General features: G+C 37.7%; 1 protein-coding gene across 3 annotated transcripts; it reads right to left on the reverse strand.

Annotated features, from left to right (window-relative positions):
- Window positions 1-2,625: 2,625 nt before the first annotated feature.
- On the reverse strand, window positions 2,626-14,250 carry LOC105034481 (E3 ubiquitin-protein ligase At3g02290). 3 transcript variants are annotated; one of them, XM_010909667.4, is made up of 6 exons: window positions 14,094-14,250; window positions 5,203-5,332; window positions 4,981-5,112; window positions 3,698-4,133; window positions 3,351-3,460; window positions 2,626-2,928 (listed from the first exon to the last, which is right to left on the reverse strand). In XM_010909667.4, exons 3-6 carry the CDS (start codon window positions 5,098-5,100, stop codon window positions 2,902-2,904), a joined length of 693 nt encoding a protein of 230 aa, XP_010907969.1. In that variant the 5' UTR covers window positions 5,101-5,112; window positions 5,203-5,332; window positions 14,094-14,250; the 3' UTR covers window positions 2,626-2,901. The 3 variants fall into 3 exon arrangements, with proteins under 3 accessions (XP_010907969.1, XP_010907970.1, XP_010907968.1); XM_010909668.4 differs by having other exon boundaries at window positions 4,961-5,112; window positions 5,203-5,473; window positions 14,094-14,249; XM_010909666.4 differs by having other exon boundaries at window positions 5,203-5,473; window positions 14,094-14,248.
- Window positions 14,251-15,529: the final 1,279 nt, after the last annotated feature.

The following is a 15,529-nucleotide window of genomic DNA, read 5'->3' on the forward strand; positions in this document are numbered from 1 at the left end:
ACCTAACTTATTTGGTTCAATTAGGTTGGTTTAAATAATGAAACCACCTTGACCCATTCTCCCTGTGCCACCTCACTTCCACTGCGCCCATTTGAATTCACGAGAAGGTAGTTCTCATGATTTTTCCTCACGCAAAGCCCTCCTCACGCCCTACTTTAATGCGCCATATGAGTGGATAAGGATGATTGGTTGGCCATTCAAATTCAAAACAAAGTTTAAATTTGAATGAGCAACCAATCTTAGCACCTTGACCTTATCCTCTTTTAACGCCCATTTATTACACGAGAAAATATTTCTCATGAAATCACTCACGCACAAATTAAGCCACGCCCTCCTCTTCTCACGTCCTTAGTGGATAGGAATAAATTGATTTCCATTTGAATTCAAAATTTGATTTAAATTCAAATATGTAATTACTCATCTTTATCCTCTCACGTGGATAAGACATTTGACATTGTTTTAAAAAGAGGAGAAGAGTGGGGCGTGTGAAAAAAAATTTTGGAGAGAAAATCTGGGTGTGAGGAATCCTTGTGCATGAGGTGAAGATCAATATCCTTCCGAGAGAAAAAGAAAGAAAAGAAAGAAAAAGTGTACGCAGGGTTTCAGTGAGTTCTTCAGGGTTTTAGCCTAGAGTTCAGGAAGTGAGAAGGTGAGCTACGAGTATCGTGAGCCCACCAAATTTTTAAAAATCTTTAACATCCTCTCAAGCACGTCTGCTGACGATCCGGAGTGTCCGAAGAATCGACAGACATCGATCGAAGGAGTTCGATCAGCATCAACCATCGAAAGGCTCTACAACGAGCTAGCACTCGTGAGGAGTCGATCAGACCGGGAGCTTCGTGTGGACGATCCGCAGAGCCAGACACGCTGTGTGGCTGCATCGCGACGATCAGACTCTCCCGACGATGATCAGATTGCGGCGATCTACTACCCACACAAAAGTATTGTATTCTAAACACATTACAGTAAAGTGTTTATTGTTCAAATTCGAATTTCAAATTTAAATGCATGCATACTATATATCATATTTAGATCCTAGTGTAGGATAAATTCATGTTAATTAATTAGATTAATTAATATTTTCTGCTGTAAAATCATAATTTTAAAAAAATTTTAAAATTACATTTTACCCCTGCATGATTTTTCCCACACATCCATGGTGGTTTCTACAACCAAGCCACAGTTGGCCACGATCTCATATATGATTGACAGATACAATCAGGTATGATCTCATGTCCAACTCATACGCACAGCTATACGCCAGCTCACTTATAGGTGGCCTCTAACCGCCTAACAAATTCCTCTAATGGCCTAACAAATTCTGAAATAACCTCCTCAACCCCTCTATAAATAAAGAATCAGAAATCCTCTATGGATAAAATCTGCTCTCTGAAATTAAGTGAGACTTTATCGGTAGAAAACTAGACCAAAATCTTGACTTCTACCTAGTTCTCCTTCAGTTTCATTCGATCTCTCTTACTCTCCCACTCTTTTCCACTTTTGTTCTCAAAGTTCGAATTAATTTAAACATCGAAGAGTCAAGAACCGAAAAATCTCCATCAATTTTTTGACTAATTTTGCATATTGGAACAATTCTCACCGAATCGCAAAGATTGCTCCAACCCAACCTCATTCGATTCGACCTATCCTACTCCAAATTTTGAATCTTACAACAACACATACTATATTAAATTCATTGACTGATAGAACACGTTACATCATAGGGCTAGTATATGGTGGTTGTCATACCATGGAATTATGATCTTATGGTTGGAGGCATGACAATGATGCTTGGATCTGGATCAACACAGCACCTACTGTAACCATAACCATACAATGTGATCACTGATGCCAAGTAAATCACAACATTGATGCAAGAGCATTGCTCTATTTACATTTCAACAAGAGACAGTCTAAACGTATAAGATAGGTAAACAAGCATCGATGCTTAGATCTGAAGCAAAAGAAAGCATCAACCACAACAAGAACAGCTTCACAAATTCTCATCTATGCCATTCTTGTAAAGGACTTGCTTCAAAAGCTGACATCCATTTGTTTGTGGCATGAATGCAATGCTTAGTGACCTCCACACAACAGGACCCACCACCACATCTAAGCAAGCATTGAATCAGGACAACAGTTCAGCTCCCAGAGCAATGTTCTTGATTCAAAATTAGAGTCACCTGAGGGCTATTTGATTAAATTTCACAAATGTCAAAGATATCCTTGAAGGCATATTTGTTGCTAGGGTTTCTTCTAGCATCATCCTCTAGAGGTTTACTTCTTCTCATGTAGGATCCCCGCTTCAGAGAGCATTACTGGCTCCCATTAAACCATCTGCTGACCATCCACTTCCAGCTCTAAAGGGTCATTAAGATATTGGAGAAGTAATTCCTAAGTAGAAGCTATGTTCCAAAACTGTCATGCATGAATCATGATCTTGCAAGCGGTATGAATGAAACAAGAAACAGAATTATGCCAAGAAACAGTCAGTTACAAATAGTGCTCAACATTATTTAGCCTCTGCTCCATCAAACTTCTCTGATTTCTGATTTCTTTAATCTGAGATTTCCATTTAATAAGAAAATAGGGAGAAAAATAATCAGCAGAAACAAAGGCACAAGGTTTTGCAACACTGCTTTTATTATTAGAGACAATGCTATAGAACTCAAAACTTTCAATATAGGATACATAACACAAAGTACAACAGTAGCATCTGAAAACACTATCGTTAACCGATATGCTACAGAATTTTTACTAATGTCCATGCCAATATATTTGAGTACCCTGCTCTTTGGTTGGTAGCTCACTGCTGAGGCTGCAGAACTTTTATTTACACAAACTCCCTCCACTACATTCTCTGGTATTTCTCAACCAAAATGTAGAGAAGATAAATTTAAATCATGGGCTCTCACAGAATTCCATCTCCTGAGACATCATCAAAGTGCTGACAAATTAATAAAGCACACAGAGAAAAGGAAAAATATTGAACCTCTTCTGATAATTTAATGTGTTCTATCTATTCAATTACTTAGCAAATAGGCCGCAGCAGCATTTCTTGAATATGTGAACATACCAACTAATTTAAGTAGAAAATAAAGGAAATGATACAGGAATTAATCGAGGTAAAGAAATTCTCAATCATTAATTAAACAAATTTTGAACAGTTTCCATGCAATTTCTGAGCATTCCAGAAAATAAATGAGACAACAAGTAAACATATCATATCCAGTTTTCGTAGCTCAAAACTGCCAATCAAATGAACAAAAATACAATTTAATCATAAAAATGAATAAATATATTAAGTAAGAATAAACACAATATAAAGAAAATAAAAAAACAGTAGATACCTTGCCACAAATTGGACAACTGTCACTTCTTTCCATCCATTCATATATACAGCTCAGATGAAAATGATGAGAGCATTTTGTCACAATCTTTGGATTTTCAGGAGTATATTCTGCAATGAAAAGGAAAGTAAATAAATTAAACAGTCTGCAAAGAAAAGACAGACGAAAGCTATAAATCTTCGGTAACAATTCACAAACACAATAGTGTAGAGGGCTTTCTCATTAGGACATTTCCCACAACCAATTGAAGCAATATCCATCTAGTTATTAAAACGTGGGGTGGGGGGGGGGGGGGGGTTGGGAGAGCACAACAATATGAACATAAAACATAAGAGAAACAAGGTTACCATCAAGACATGTAGGGCAAACATCTTCATCTTCTGAAGTCGCTACCACATAACCAGTACCATAAGCTTTTGCATATAGATTTTTCTCTGATTCAGAAAGGCTAAGTTTGCATTCTTCTTCAGTTTCTGCACTGTTCCTTTTTTTAATAGAACCTAAATGTTCCACTGCAGAGCTACTTCCATTTCTTCTTAGGGTCTGTGGCTGTTCTTGTAAGTGGCTCATAGACTTCTCCCTCCTTGAGACCAACCCATCACGTTGTGAACGAGAAAATCTTGAATCTGTATCATAAGGTGGAGGTCGAGGGACAAGGTGGTATGTCTCAGACAATGAACTGTCAGCTGAAGTAGTGCCAATTCCTGTTGATGTCAATGGAGTTACTGCTTGAACAGGGGAAGCAACTGTCCGCCCCTCTAGTCTCTGAAATGTTGCGCTATACTGCAAAGGCAATGAAGTTGAGTGAGGAAAAAGTTACCGCAAAATGTATGACAAAATAGAGAGAGAATCAGAGTAGTTTTTACAAAGATGACCTTCAGAATGTAAATCTACGGAGAACTGATGATCTGTCTGACATAGAAAACAGGTTCATAAAGCGTGGCAGTAGCATTTACTGACATTTACAGATGATGCTTAACCGGATGAACCATTACAGTATAATAGTAATGGCACTCCAAGATCTCAAACTGCATACTTTGGACAAAGTAACCAGTTATGATCCTTTAACACAAGACATTCATAATTTGCCCACCGCCAACCACTACTCTACAATTTCAAGGATATCGAAAAATATTGAGTAAAGCATACCTGAACACGCACATGCAAGAGAGAAAGAGAGAGAAAGAGAGAGAGTCAAGAAACATGTACATGCATACAAAAAGTTCCTAATTCCTTCACCACCAGTCAATTGCAATTAGCCCTTTGGCCATACTGTTTTGCTTATTTGTCCATGTATTTGACTTTCATACCATGCTGAAGACAATAATTGATGAAGGATCAAAATGACTCAGAGAAGGCACCATGGACAGGAAGCGGAAACATCAACCAGGCATGCACACAATCATGTTCACAGACATGAATTCCCACATAAATAAAGGTTTCTTTGAGGCCTGTTCGCCAAGAGACTGTAGATTCTGCGAGCAGGACAGCTATATATGATATCATTTCTAGTTGCACCACAATCAGAAACAGAAAATATAATAGGCACCAAGCTTTGATCGACATTATGGTAAGTCAATGTATGATAAAACCTCGGTTGCAAACAAAACCTGTGATTTTATAACATTACCCCACTGAACAGCTGGTGAAAGAAATATCTCAAGCATATGCAGTGCCTGTATATAGGATTGCTTGGATGGGCATATTCTTCAAACTCCTCTGAACATGGACAACAGCAAAATGCCCCCATACTAACAGTTTCCTGATAAATTGAGAAAAAGACAGAATATAAAGATCAAGCAGCCAATAAAATGATTGCAACTGAAGCAAAATACTTGGGATCCCAAACTACCTCTTTGACAGATTTTAGAGATAGAGAAAGAGTTTCCCACTTCAGTAATTACCATACAGAACCTTGAACAGGACCAAGAAATTGGAACAAATAGTATGCTATCGTCTATCCTCAAACAAAAGCCTGGAAGCTGATAACGTAAACAAATGGAAGCTTTAATACAATGCAGCACATGATAGGCCAACTAACATCAAATCCATCAAATCATTGACAAGATGGCAAAGTGCCATCAGCTTCATCTTAGACATGCCTCAAGAGTATGACCTTTTACCTGCCAAAGATGAAAAGAATTAGCAGACAATATCAAGGTCAGAGATATAAGCAAGCAAATCAGATATTTCTTAGGATTCAGACACAAAAATGAAGGAGAGTGAAAGAGACAAAAAGACACAGGGTTGACTGAGTTTTCAGCTGATATGAGCATGGAAACTAAGCATTTACGCACCACATTTTGATATGGCAACAAGTCGGAAAATTTTGAACCAAACTATACATGTCTCATCAGAATTCATCAATTTTTACTATTACAATAAATGAGGCAACTATTTCCTTCACTAGTATTGCCAAAACATTCCCATCGATTATGTTCTGGAAGATAATTAAGCTCAAAAATTCTCTTAAAAAATATAAAGCATCAGGATAATTTGCACCACAATATCCTAGAGCTTCACAAATCTTCTGCACAAGGTTAAATCGTGTCAACCAACATTCTCTCAAAAATACAAAAACACCATCATAATATTCTCATAACAAGGTTTCATTGGCAACATCCTTCTTCAATATAACATCATAAAAAAACCTGCATATCTCATACCTTTTCACCTGCATGCTGCATGGGAGAGGGCATTAATTAATCAAACACTGGTTCAAAGGTTACAAGTCAGACAACCTTGGTGCAGTATCATACAAATTAACTGACAGCCCAAACTCTGCCACAACTCACATAGATTCATTGGGACAAGTGTAATTGACATGGATCCTACAAAATATAGGTAGACTCCAGTTCCAAACTTACTGCAGGAGTGGGTCAAAACATTATGGGGTGCTTGGATGGGGGGGGGTAAGGGTTTGAAATCGAATGGGAATGGGTGACTCCCATTCCAACCGTTTGGTTGGGAGGAGTTCCATTCCGATTCCGGAGTGAAATGGGAATGGCCCAATCTACATAGAACTCAATCCCTACTCTTCTCTATGGATTCAAATTTTCATTCCAATTCCGATTCTAGTCACAAACCAAGTGCTTCGGGGGATTTGGCCATTTCGATTCCGATTCCAAGTCACTCCAATTCCAATTCCGATTGCAAACCAAGCACCCCCTATATGTAATACATTTCTTCTGCCAAACTTCTGATGCCTTAGATATTTATCAAAACCAATGTTGGACAAGGTGGACCTCATGCCGTAAGATATACATATAACCTATTTAAAGTCAAACTTATAAGACATGTTGATAATGATGATGATGACAAATTAAAGAATAAAGGGAGAAGATGTAGCACTGCCCCATGCAATAGGAGAAAAGGAACGGCAAGGGGAGAGGATGTCTACAGCAAAGAAATCACAAACTCCTCGGTGCAACCCCCCCAACAAACACCCCCCCCCCCCAAGCGGGCAAAAAAAAATGCACGCACACACACACTGATATGGCCAAAAAAAGGGCAAGTCCTATTTATTTTGGATTGTTTCAGATTTGAATAGGCCACGCAAATCCTTTCCCAGAAAAAGTTGTTTATTTTATATTTACTTGGTATTCCTGTGCTAATTTATGGGTTAAATTTTCTACTGCTTTTGAGTCATCTTCAGTAGGACCATTTTCCACAAGTTCTACTCTAAGCCCTTTTCTCTGGTAAGATGAGAGGCAAGGCTCAAAATCTATTGACAAAAAAGAGCAACCCAAAGCATATGCAGCTACCAGTGGAGACAGCTGCTTACGAATTAAATCACCAAAACTAAAATGGCCTAGGTTGGTTTATGATAGGGCTTAAGGAGCTTTAATTTTGTCTTGCAACAAAGTTCATGGCTTCTATTTAGGGTTCCATGGAAATATGTACTATTGTTTTTGAGAGTTCATTATTTTATGTCAAGAAAGCGAATATAATAAAGGTAATGGAGTTTTGAGCCAAAACATGTTTGAGTCCTAAACTCATTATTTTTCATGTTGGAAGTTTTTTTTTATAATTAGAAAATGGTTAAAAAGAAGTCTATAAGAAGCAACATATTCTGCATGATTTATGGGTTACTTTGAATGAGCTAGCTTGTTATAGATATATTTACTAACTATCTGCCCATCTTCTCTCCCAATTTTTCCTTCTCTTCCACTCTCTCTTCTCCTATTTCTCCCCTAGATGAACTATTTTGAGTCAAACAGTTTAAGATTCATAAATTCATTGTCAGCGAGCTGAGGGTCCTGAAATTAGGAACCATATTTTCATGGATATCTAAACATCCACAAATTGGCGTCCATAACTAGTAAGAAGTTCTGCTTGACTTATTGTTTACCTTGAATTAATTAGCTTGATAGATGTCTCTCCTCAATTATTGTCTCTCTGCTATTAACTGCCTTTCCTTTTTATCTCCCACTTCCTCTTCTCTCTCCCATCCTGTTCGTCTTTTTCTTGTTCTAATGTTTACAATGAGAACTTTCATATCTGAAAAGGTGCAGAACTTATTTATGCATGACTCAATTCATTTGCAACTTTAGCACTAAGTGACTGCCAATCAAAATCGCTGCTCTAGAAGACACCTAAGTTGCCACCTAAGGCAAAGTTGCTCCCCCATATGCAACCTAACCCATAGGCAGTCACATAAGCCGACACCTTGCCTAGTGTTAGGCAGCCTCCATATGCAACCTAACCCATAGGCAGGCACATAAGCCACAACATTAGTTAGCAGGTCAAACTCTTAATATGTCAATACCAAATAACCTAAGGCCGTAGTTGGATACCAGTTAAAGGGTGGATAACATAAGGTTATCCAGCTAACCAGCCAAACATCATATAAAAAGGTGTGTCTGGTCAATAGGCCAAAAAGGTAGATAACCAAGTTAAAGTTATTTCAGGAGGGAGAGTGAAATAACTTTAACCACCCCCTTCATCCCCTTTTACCTTGGATGGCATTTTTTTACCATTCTTTATTACCATCCCTTCACCTTTTGCAAGAGGGTATTAACGGTGATTAGTGAGTACCAACCAAATAGCAAATAACTTTATTCATCAGTTAGTTGGTTAAGGGTGAAAACCAATGGCTAAAGTTATCCAAATTCCAAAGGGTGGTTGACTATTCAGCATCCAAGCACAACCTAAAAGAACCTATTTATGACTTAGATTGACAGCCACCACTGTGACCACCCCACAACATATGCACACAGCCATATTCATGTGTCCTCCAGAATATGGCCAAAGAAGAGCAAAAATGAGAGGGAAAGGTCATGGCAGTGAATCAGTTGGCAAGCAGCATCTTCATTTGCCATTCTTTAAAATACTATGTATAAGGCATCATATTCATATCCCTTGACTGCACTGCATTGACTATGTGCAGTTACTATACACAGTCATACCACAAATGGACTGAAGAGGCAATTCACCTAGCACTATGTGGTCATATTTGTGGCTCCATTAGCATTGTGTGGTTGCATGGCCGCTTAGCATTATGGGGCCAAATATATGCTCCACTCCTATGTGGGCCTATGCAGATGGAGCATGTTTGGATTTTGGTTTCAGTTAAATTATAACAATTGCAATTAGTATTGAGTACCAACTATTAGTTATTATTATTGTTGTTGTTCTTATAGGGACAGTCAGGAATTTCCCTTTCGGGGGTCAAGAAAATTGTATTGATAAATTTATAATGGCCTAACTATAAGCAATGACCAAATTTACATCAAATATTAAAGCTAATTTAAATTGGGTTTACTTTTCAATTTTTATTCATAGGTTATAGTAATGTAGTGAGAATCATATTTGATTTAATTTATAATGTTCAAAAACCTAAATAAACTCAAAGAAAATACTATGGTCTAACCTATTATTTATCTAGCCAGTTTATTTCAGATGTCAATATTATACTTATGGGATCGTGTGTAAGTCAAGGTTTGTTTTCGAATATGAATGTGATTCAGAAAACTAAAAGCATATCCATGGTTCTCATTCCTACTGAATATGTGAAAAATGAAACAAGTAACAAAAATTCTGAGTATATTCTAAAGACGAGCTGGATGAATTTTTCTTTTCCCAGTGAAATAGTCCATAATATCAGATGTTTTATTCTTTATTTTGGTGAGATGTTTTATTCTTTGTTTTGGTGAGAAACCAGACATTTTATTGAAGAGGTAAAATGTGAACAGATAGAGAGAGGGTCAAAGACCATCTGTTAATAGAGTAAGAGAAAGCAAGGTTTTAGATCCTGTGGGACAGGGATGTCCCAGTTTTCCCATGAAACGGGACACGCCGCCGTGCTGCCCCATCCCGACACTTAGAATAGAAAATATCTCAAGATGTCCCGATTGAGATGCTAAGATGTTAGCGGGACGCCCTATCCCGACATATGGGATAGTATCCCATCCCGACGTCCCATTAGACGTCCCACTGGGACCTGAATCCATGAGAGAGAGTTCAATAAAATGAGATCTTAAGTAAGAGTGAGTAGCTTTTTTAATATGGTTTGAAGTTCACAAGAAACTGCGTTATAAACCACAAATGCAGACTATCAATGATTCATTTTGAGAAAATTATAAGAATGAATGTAGTAGCAAACAAAAAGGAAAAAGAACAAAATAAGAGAAAGATACCTCTCTCTGGCACATGCGCATGGGTGGCGATGGAATCTTTGACAACAAATAGATTTTTTTTCTTTCGAGACTATACTTGATAGGGCACAGATTTTTTTGTCCAGTCTTTAGCTTAAAAAATTGGTTCTACTCTAAATTTGAAATCAGCATATTTCTACAATGGAATTATTAAGACTTTCCAAATAAGAAATTCCAATTCTAAGCTAACCTTTCTTTTTTTTTTGATAAGATGGAGCACTCATACAAGTCATGTGAAATTGAATATAACCAAAAGAGTCAAAAACTAAAATATCACATAACGGCAGCGGAGCTGTCCCCATGTGTCCACACCACCTCTTCAGAATGCTCCGCAATGATGGTAGCGACCCACAATATGGATTAGCAACAAAAGTCCAAATCTTACCAGTCTATAGATAGAAGGATTAGATCCATCCTAAAAAGAGTATCTTTCCATAATGGGATTATCTAGACTTTCCAAATAAGGAATCACAATTCTGACCTAAATTTTAACAATAAACACTAGTAGCAAAAAATCATAAGAGAATTAATAGAGCCACAATATCCTAGTTAATCAATGAATGAGAGGGGGCAGTTACATAGGAGATAATATCAGAACCTTTGGGGGGCCACATGAGGAGTCTCTGGATGATCAAAAGACCAACAAAACTAATAGGAGCTTAACAATCTTTCAAATATTTGGGGGGCCCATGGACTCTGCTACCCCTCCAAATCCACCCTTGATTATTTTTCTGTAAAAAACATTACTGATATTATTATTGCTTTTATTGTACTTAATATATTTTATTTACTTTTATATGGTTGAAAAAAACTAACTGCATATGTGTCCGCATGTGCAGCTCGCACGTATATGCGCTAAGCAGCCCCTTCACCACCCGCATGTCATGGCAAACTTTTAGAACACTATTTATTTCTTTCCTTTGTTCTCCACTCCCCTTTTTCTTTTTCTTTGGGCTTCGATCACCACTAAACTGCTCCTATGGCCATTATCTCCACAACTTCCACTACTACAATGATCACCATCTACTAATAGCCATCATAGTTGTAACTACCACAATCAAGGATTGCTATTATTGTTGCTACTTTTGTAGCAAAAATAACCATGTAGTGCCTAGGCACTATTTGCCCCTCCGCTGCTTGGTTCCCACCTACAATCTTTAAAACATTGCCAAATATAACACCTCCAATAAATAACATAAAAAAAAAGGAGTTCCAAACCTCATTATTTGGTGAACTTTTTGTCAAAGCAATTCTTGTGCAGGATTGGTTAGGGAGACAATCCATTCAATAGTTAATCCTATATAGAGTCTAAAAGGGCACTAAAAGCAAAGATGTTGATAAGTTCTAGGATGATACTCTCTCAACTTAATCATTAGCCAAAGAATCAAATATCCACGAGATAGAGGGAGAGAGAACGAGTAAAGGGAGTTTTCAAGAGATAATAGCAAATTTGCTCTTTAGAGCACATATTCAACTAGCAAGGACTCTATCCCTCTCTATCTCAAATGAATTTATGCATCATTAGTAGTTTAAAAAGCTGTCCATCTCTCATATGTGGCAGCACTAAATTCTAGTCTCCTGAATATAAAGAAGAGATTTTGATATTTATTTTTGTTCACTTAAATTATCCTTTATGATGATGCTGCAAAAATCTCTGTCTCACTTCAAGAGCAACAATTTCAGAGACTCATCATCATCAACCTATAGTTAATGCTCAAGTAACATGTTAAATATGGATCCACACATTAGGTGGTATTGTAGATATAAATTAGGGCATGTAGTGGAAGCTCATAATCTAAGCTACATGTCCGCTTTCGATATCCTAGTAGAAGAAGAATATACCAAAACCTAAAAAACCTATTTCTAGATCAATAAAACTGCTTCTCAAAGATCCAAATCACCTAAAAGGAAAGCCCATTGTCTTGATGGTTTCACAAAACCCTTCTTAAAACATAGCACTGAAACTTGAGCTGATATAATTCAAACAATGGGAGAACGTATGGTCTTGTATAAGGTTGCCCAAGTCATATTCTCCTACCAAGAGCTTGTAGACAACTCCATATATTAAAAGCAAGGATACAATATGAATTATGTTGATGCAAACTAGTTGTCACACCCTCTTAATATCATACCAACATATTATAATATATGATACCCTTCCTCTATAAGAAGGAACAGCACAAGACATTTTAGACTTGGGAAGGCAAAAAACATACATTTTTGACAAACTTAAGACTTGCTTAGTGTTGCTTCTTCTTGTTAAAAGTCATTCTCAAAAATCACACATTTAAATTCTTAATTAAAAAGTACATTTTCATGTATCTGGTGTTCAGTTATCACGTATTGTATAACTACTTTTTTATGTATGAGCTTACCATATTTGAAAGGCAAGGAGCTCTCACAAAGAAGATCACAAAGAAGAAGTTAGAACTTCATCTTTCTAGCTTCTCCTAAAAGTGCTTACCTGGCTTCTACTTCTTGAAGGGACAGTTCCCAAATGATATTACAAAATACCCTTTTCTCCATAAAGTACCTTTTCTACTTTAAAGACATAAAAATACCTTTTTAAGCAATACCAAATGCACCTTAAATCTACCACCTTATAAAGTTGGGTACACGGTGGCCATGGAAAGGAAAGCATCAAGCACTTGCAATGTTATCAAAAATTTAATACAACCATGAATAGTTGAGTTCATGTCTATGAGCTGTGACTCATCATAAACAACATAGTGGTTTCCTTATTCAACAAGACGAACAATTTTTTTTTAATTTTATCAACCACCAATAAGGGATTGTTATTTGCACCAGATATCAGTCTATTGTCCTCTATAAGATTCATCAATTAGATCAGGGGAGACAACTTTGTGTGTCATATGACAATCAAAAATTCTAACTTCGGCTAGTCTAGATCAAGAAATCGACTTCTCTTCTTACCATGAAAAGTTTTGTTTCATGAAGCATAGTTATATATTCATTCAATATTTTTTTTTTAAAATTCCCGCCACATTATCTTTTGGTACTATACTATAAGCTTTACCAGAATCAGTAGCAACCAAGTCCAATGTCTCAAACCTTGCTCCTAAGGTTAAATGTTTCTGAATTAATGAAAACGAGATGCCTGCCTATACCTGCAGGTTCTTTCAGTATCTTCATAATGTTTTTGAAAAATCGCTATGTTATGTCCCTAAGCTGGCTTCACAATCCAGAGGGCTCCAACTTTCTTTGTAAGAAACCACCCACACCTGCTAGTACTTCTCGGGTTCTCTAAGTTATAAGAGAACTAAGAAGTTTACTCCATAAAATCTCATCTTTCTCTCTCCTAGATGCTAAGGTGCTGACCTGTATAACTAAAGATATTCTACATAATGCATGATATGCAGGTATTTTCCACAACACTTAAGTGAATGAATCAAGTGTAACAAAAGCAACTGATGTTTCTTTTTGCAATACCATCGCACATTGCACTTGTCAATAAGCAAATATGAGCCAAGGCACTACATGTGCAACAAAAACGCCAATCAAGATCTAATTCATCACAAATAATCACATATGTGGGAGGACAAACCAAAACAAGTCAACTCATGTTAAGCCATCCTCAGCAGTGCAAGAAAACAACCTATCCAACCCTAAACCTTGATCAGAACTTCAAAACTTTAGTTTTCAATCTTTTTGTCTGAAATCTACCTGGATAGAAAAGGATCTTTCTGCTTCCAAATACCTTTCTACCCCCCACCATCCCCAAAAGAAAGGAGAAATAACAAAAAGCAACATGTCCAGATCTACCACTTTAATCCATAAACAGCACAAAGCTATCATCTTTTTGGACCATGAAATCCTAATATCATAAAAAGTTGACAAACAAACCCTATGAAAAATTCAGACAAAAATTCATTAACATAACCCCATCAACAAGCGATTTCGTTGCAAATCAGCAAAATCCTCATTGTCAGATTCACAGGACCAAAGGAAGCAAAAGGGAGCAAAGAATCTAGGTCTTCGTCGACACGGCAAGAGATCAAACCAGCACAAAGGGGAGCTGGAGATCTGAAGGCAGTACCTACAGAAGAATCGAAGCAAGGGGCTTTACCTGGAAGCAAAACGAGAGGGCTAGGGTTTAGCCCCCCGAGCATTGCGGGAGGAAGGAGGGCAAAGCAAGCTGGGCACCGATTAAGTGAGAGAAAGTAGGCGGGGGAGGGGCAGAGAGAAGAGGAGCATGGTGGGGCGTCGCTGGGACAACGCTGTCTTACGGATGATCGTGTACAAGTCTATATGCGGACAGTCAGATTCGCCGTGCTTGTTTTATCTCCGACGAATCCAATCCGTTCATTTACAGCGTTAGATGCACGGAAAATGACGTTTACATGTGACGGTAATATGGGCTGATAGGATTTCTTTGGATGGAAAGAAAGGACGGTAGATGAAGTGATCTTATACGTTTATTTATGTCTACGCGTAGAAGATACTGTCTTCCCTGCCGCTATGCTTGTGTCCTCTCTGCGAGGCTATTTTTGTTTCTTTTACACGTTGGAAAATAAGTATCACCGACCACTGGCACTCAGCTGGTGCTAATTATTAGGTGAACCAGATCCAATAGACCACTCCAAATCCAATGTGGATAACGCGCCACCTTACTCATCTCTATTTCATCAATTCCTAATTCCAATTATCCACCGTGCATATGCTCCGAGATCTGCCCTAATCCACTTAAACATGGTCCATACAACACCTTCGGGATAGCTGAAGATGGTGTCGAAGAAAATACTAGATGGACCAGATCCAATGGATTAGTCCAAATCCCAAGGTATATTTACGGTGGATAACCGACATCCCTTATTTGATGCTGAATTACATAAATATAAGATTGTGGCAAGTGACAACAAGATTGATCCATTGGATCTAACCTATCTAATAATTAGACATGGCATCAGAACGATTGCTAAATCTAAACCTAGACTTCTTGGGTTTTCAGATCTAAACTATATCCCATATCCTACCATTTGACTAGGTCATACATGGTCGTTGGGGGCAATATCATCCTTACACTGAAGACATGAAGAAGTCCCAATTGGGTTACACTAGATCCGGCCGATCCTTACTTCTGCAATATGCTTACCCATGATTAAGCAGATCTTGGCTTCGATAGCAGGCATACTTCATACTTGACTGATCCTCACTTCTGTGGCACATTCAGCTCTGATTGTCTTCCTCCTTCGGTGCTCACCTCCATCAGATCGATCCAGATCTCCACCAGCTATACTGATGTCTAATCTGAAGTCCCCTTAATCAAAGCTAGCTAGATCCAATTTCGCACTTTCATTTCAAATTCAAACGACCATTGCACAATAGCTGGTCCCAAGGTAGATAAGGCAGTAATAATCATCACACTTTGAGAATCTCTACCCCAAATCTCGGCATGCCACATCTAATCCGATTGTGATAGGCTAGAAATAACACCCCATTAACAACGCACGGCTCTATCTATAAATAAAGACCTCAAAGAGACTCTTAAGGTATGCACACACT

The sequence above is a fragment of the Elaeis guineensis genome, unplaced genomic scaffold, assembly GCF_000442705.2.
Source record: "Elaeis guineensis isolate ETL-2024a unplaced genomic scaffold, EG11 Super_Scaffold_1000033, whole genome shotgun sequence".
NCBI classification, from domain to species: domain Eukaryota; kingdom Viridiplantae; phylum Streptophyta; class Magnoliopsida; order Arecales; family Arecaceae; genus Elaeis; species Elaeis guineensis.

Bases quoted from the DNA above. Each gene is read 5' to 3' on its own strand.
- LOC105034481 (XM_010909667.4), bottom strand. From the start codon at position 5,100: ATGGGGGCATTTTGCTGTTGTCCATGTTCAGAGGAGTTTGAAGAATAT. The intron at 3,461-3,697 runs GTAACCTTGTTT...TTTTCATTGCAG, and splicing joins TTGCCCTACATGTCTTGATG to AATATACTCCTGAAAATCCA. The intron at 2,929-3,350 runs GTATCTACTGTT...ATGATGTCTCAG, and splicing joins GTTGTCCAATTTGTGGCAAG to GAGATGGAATTCTGTGAGAG.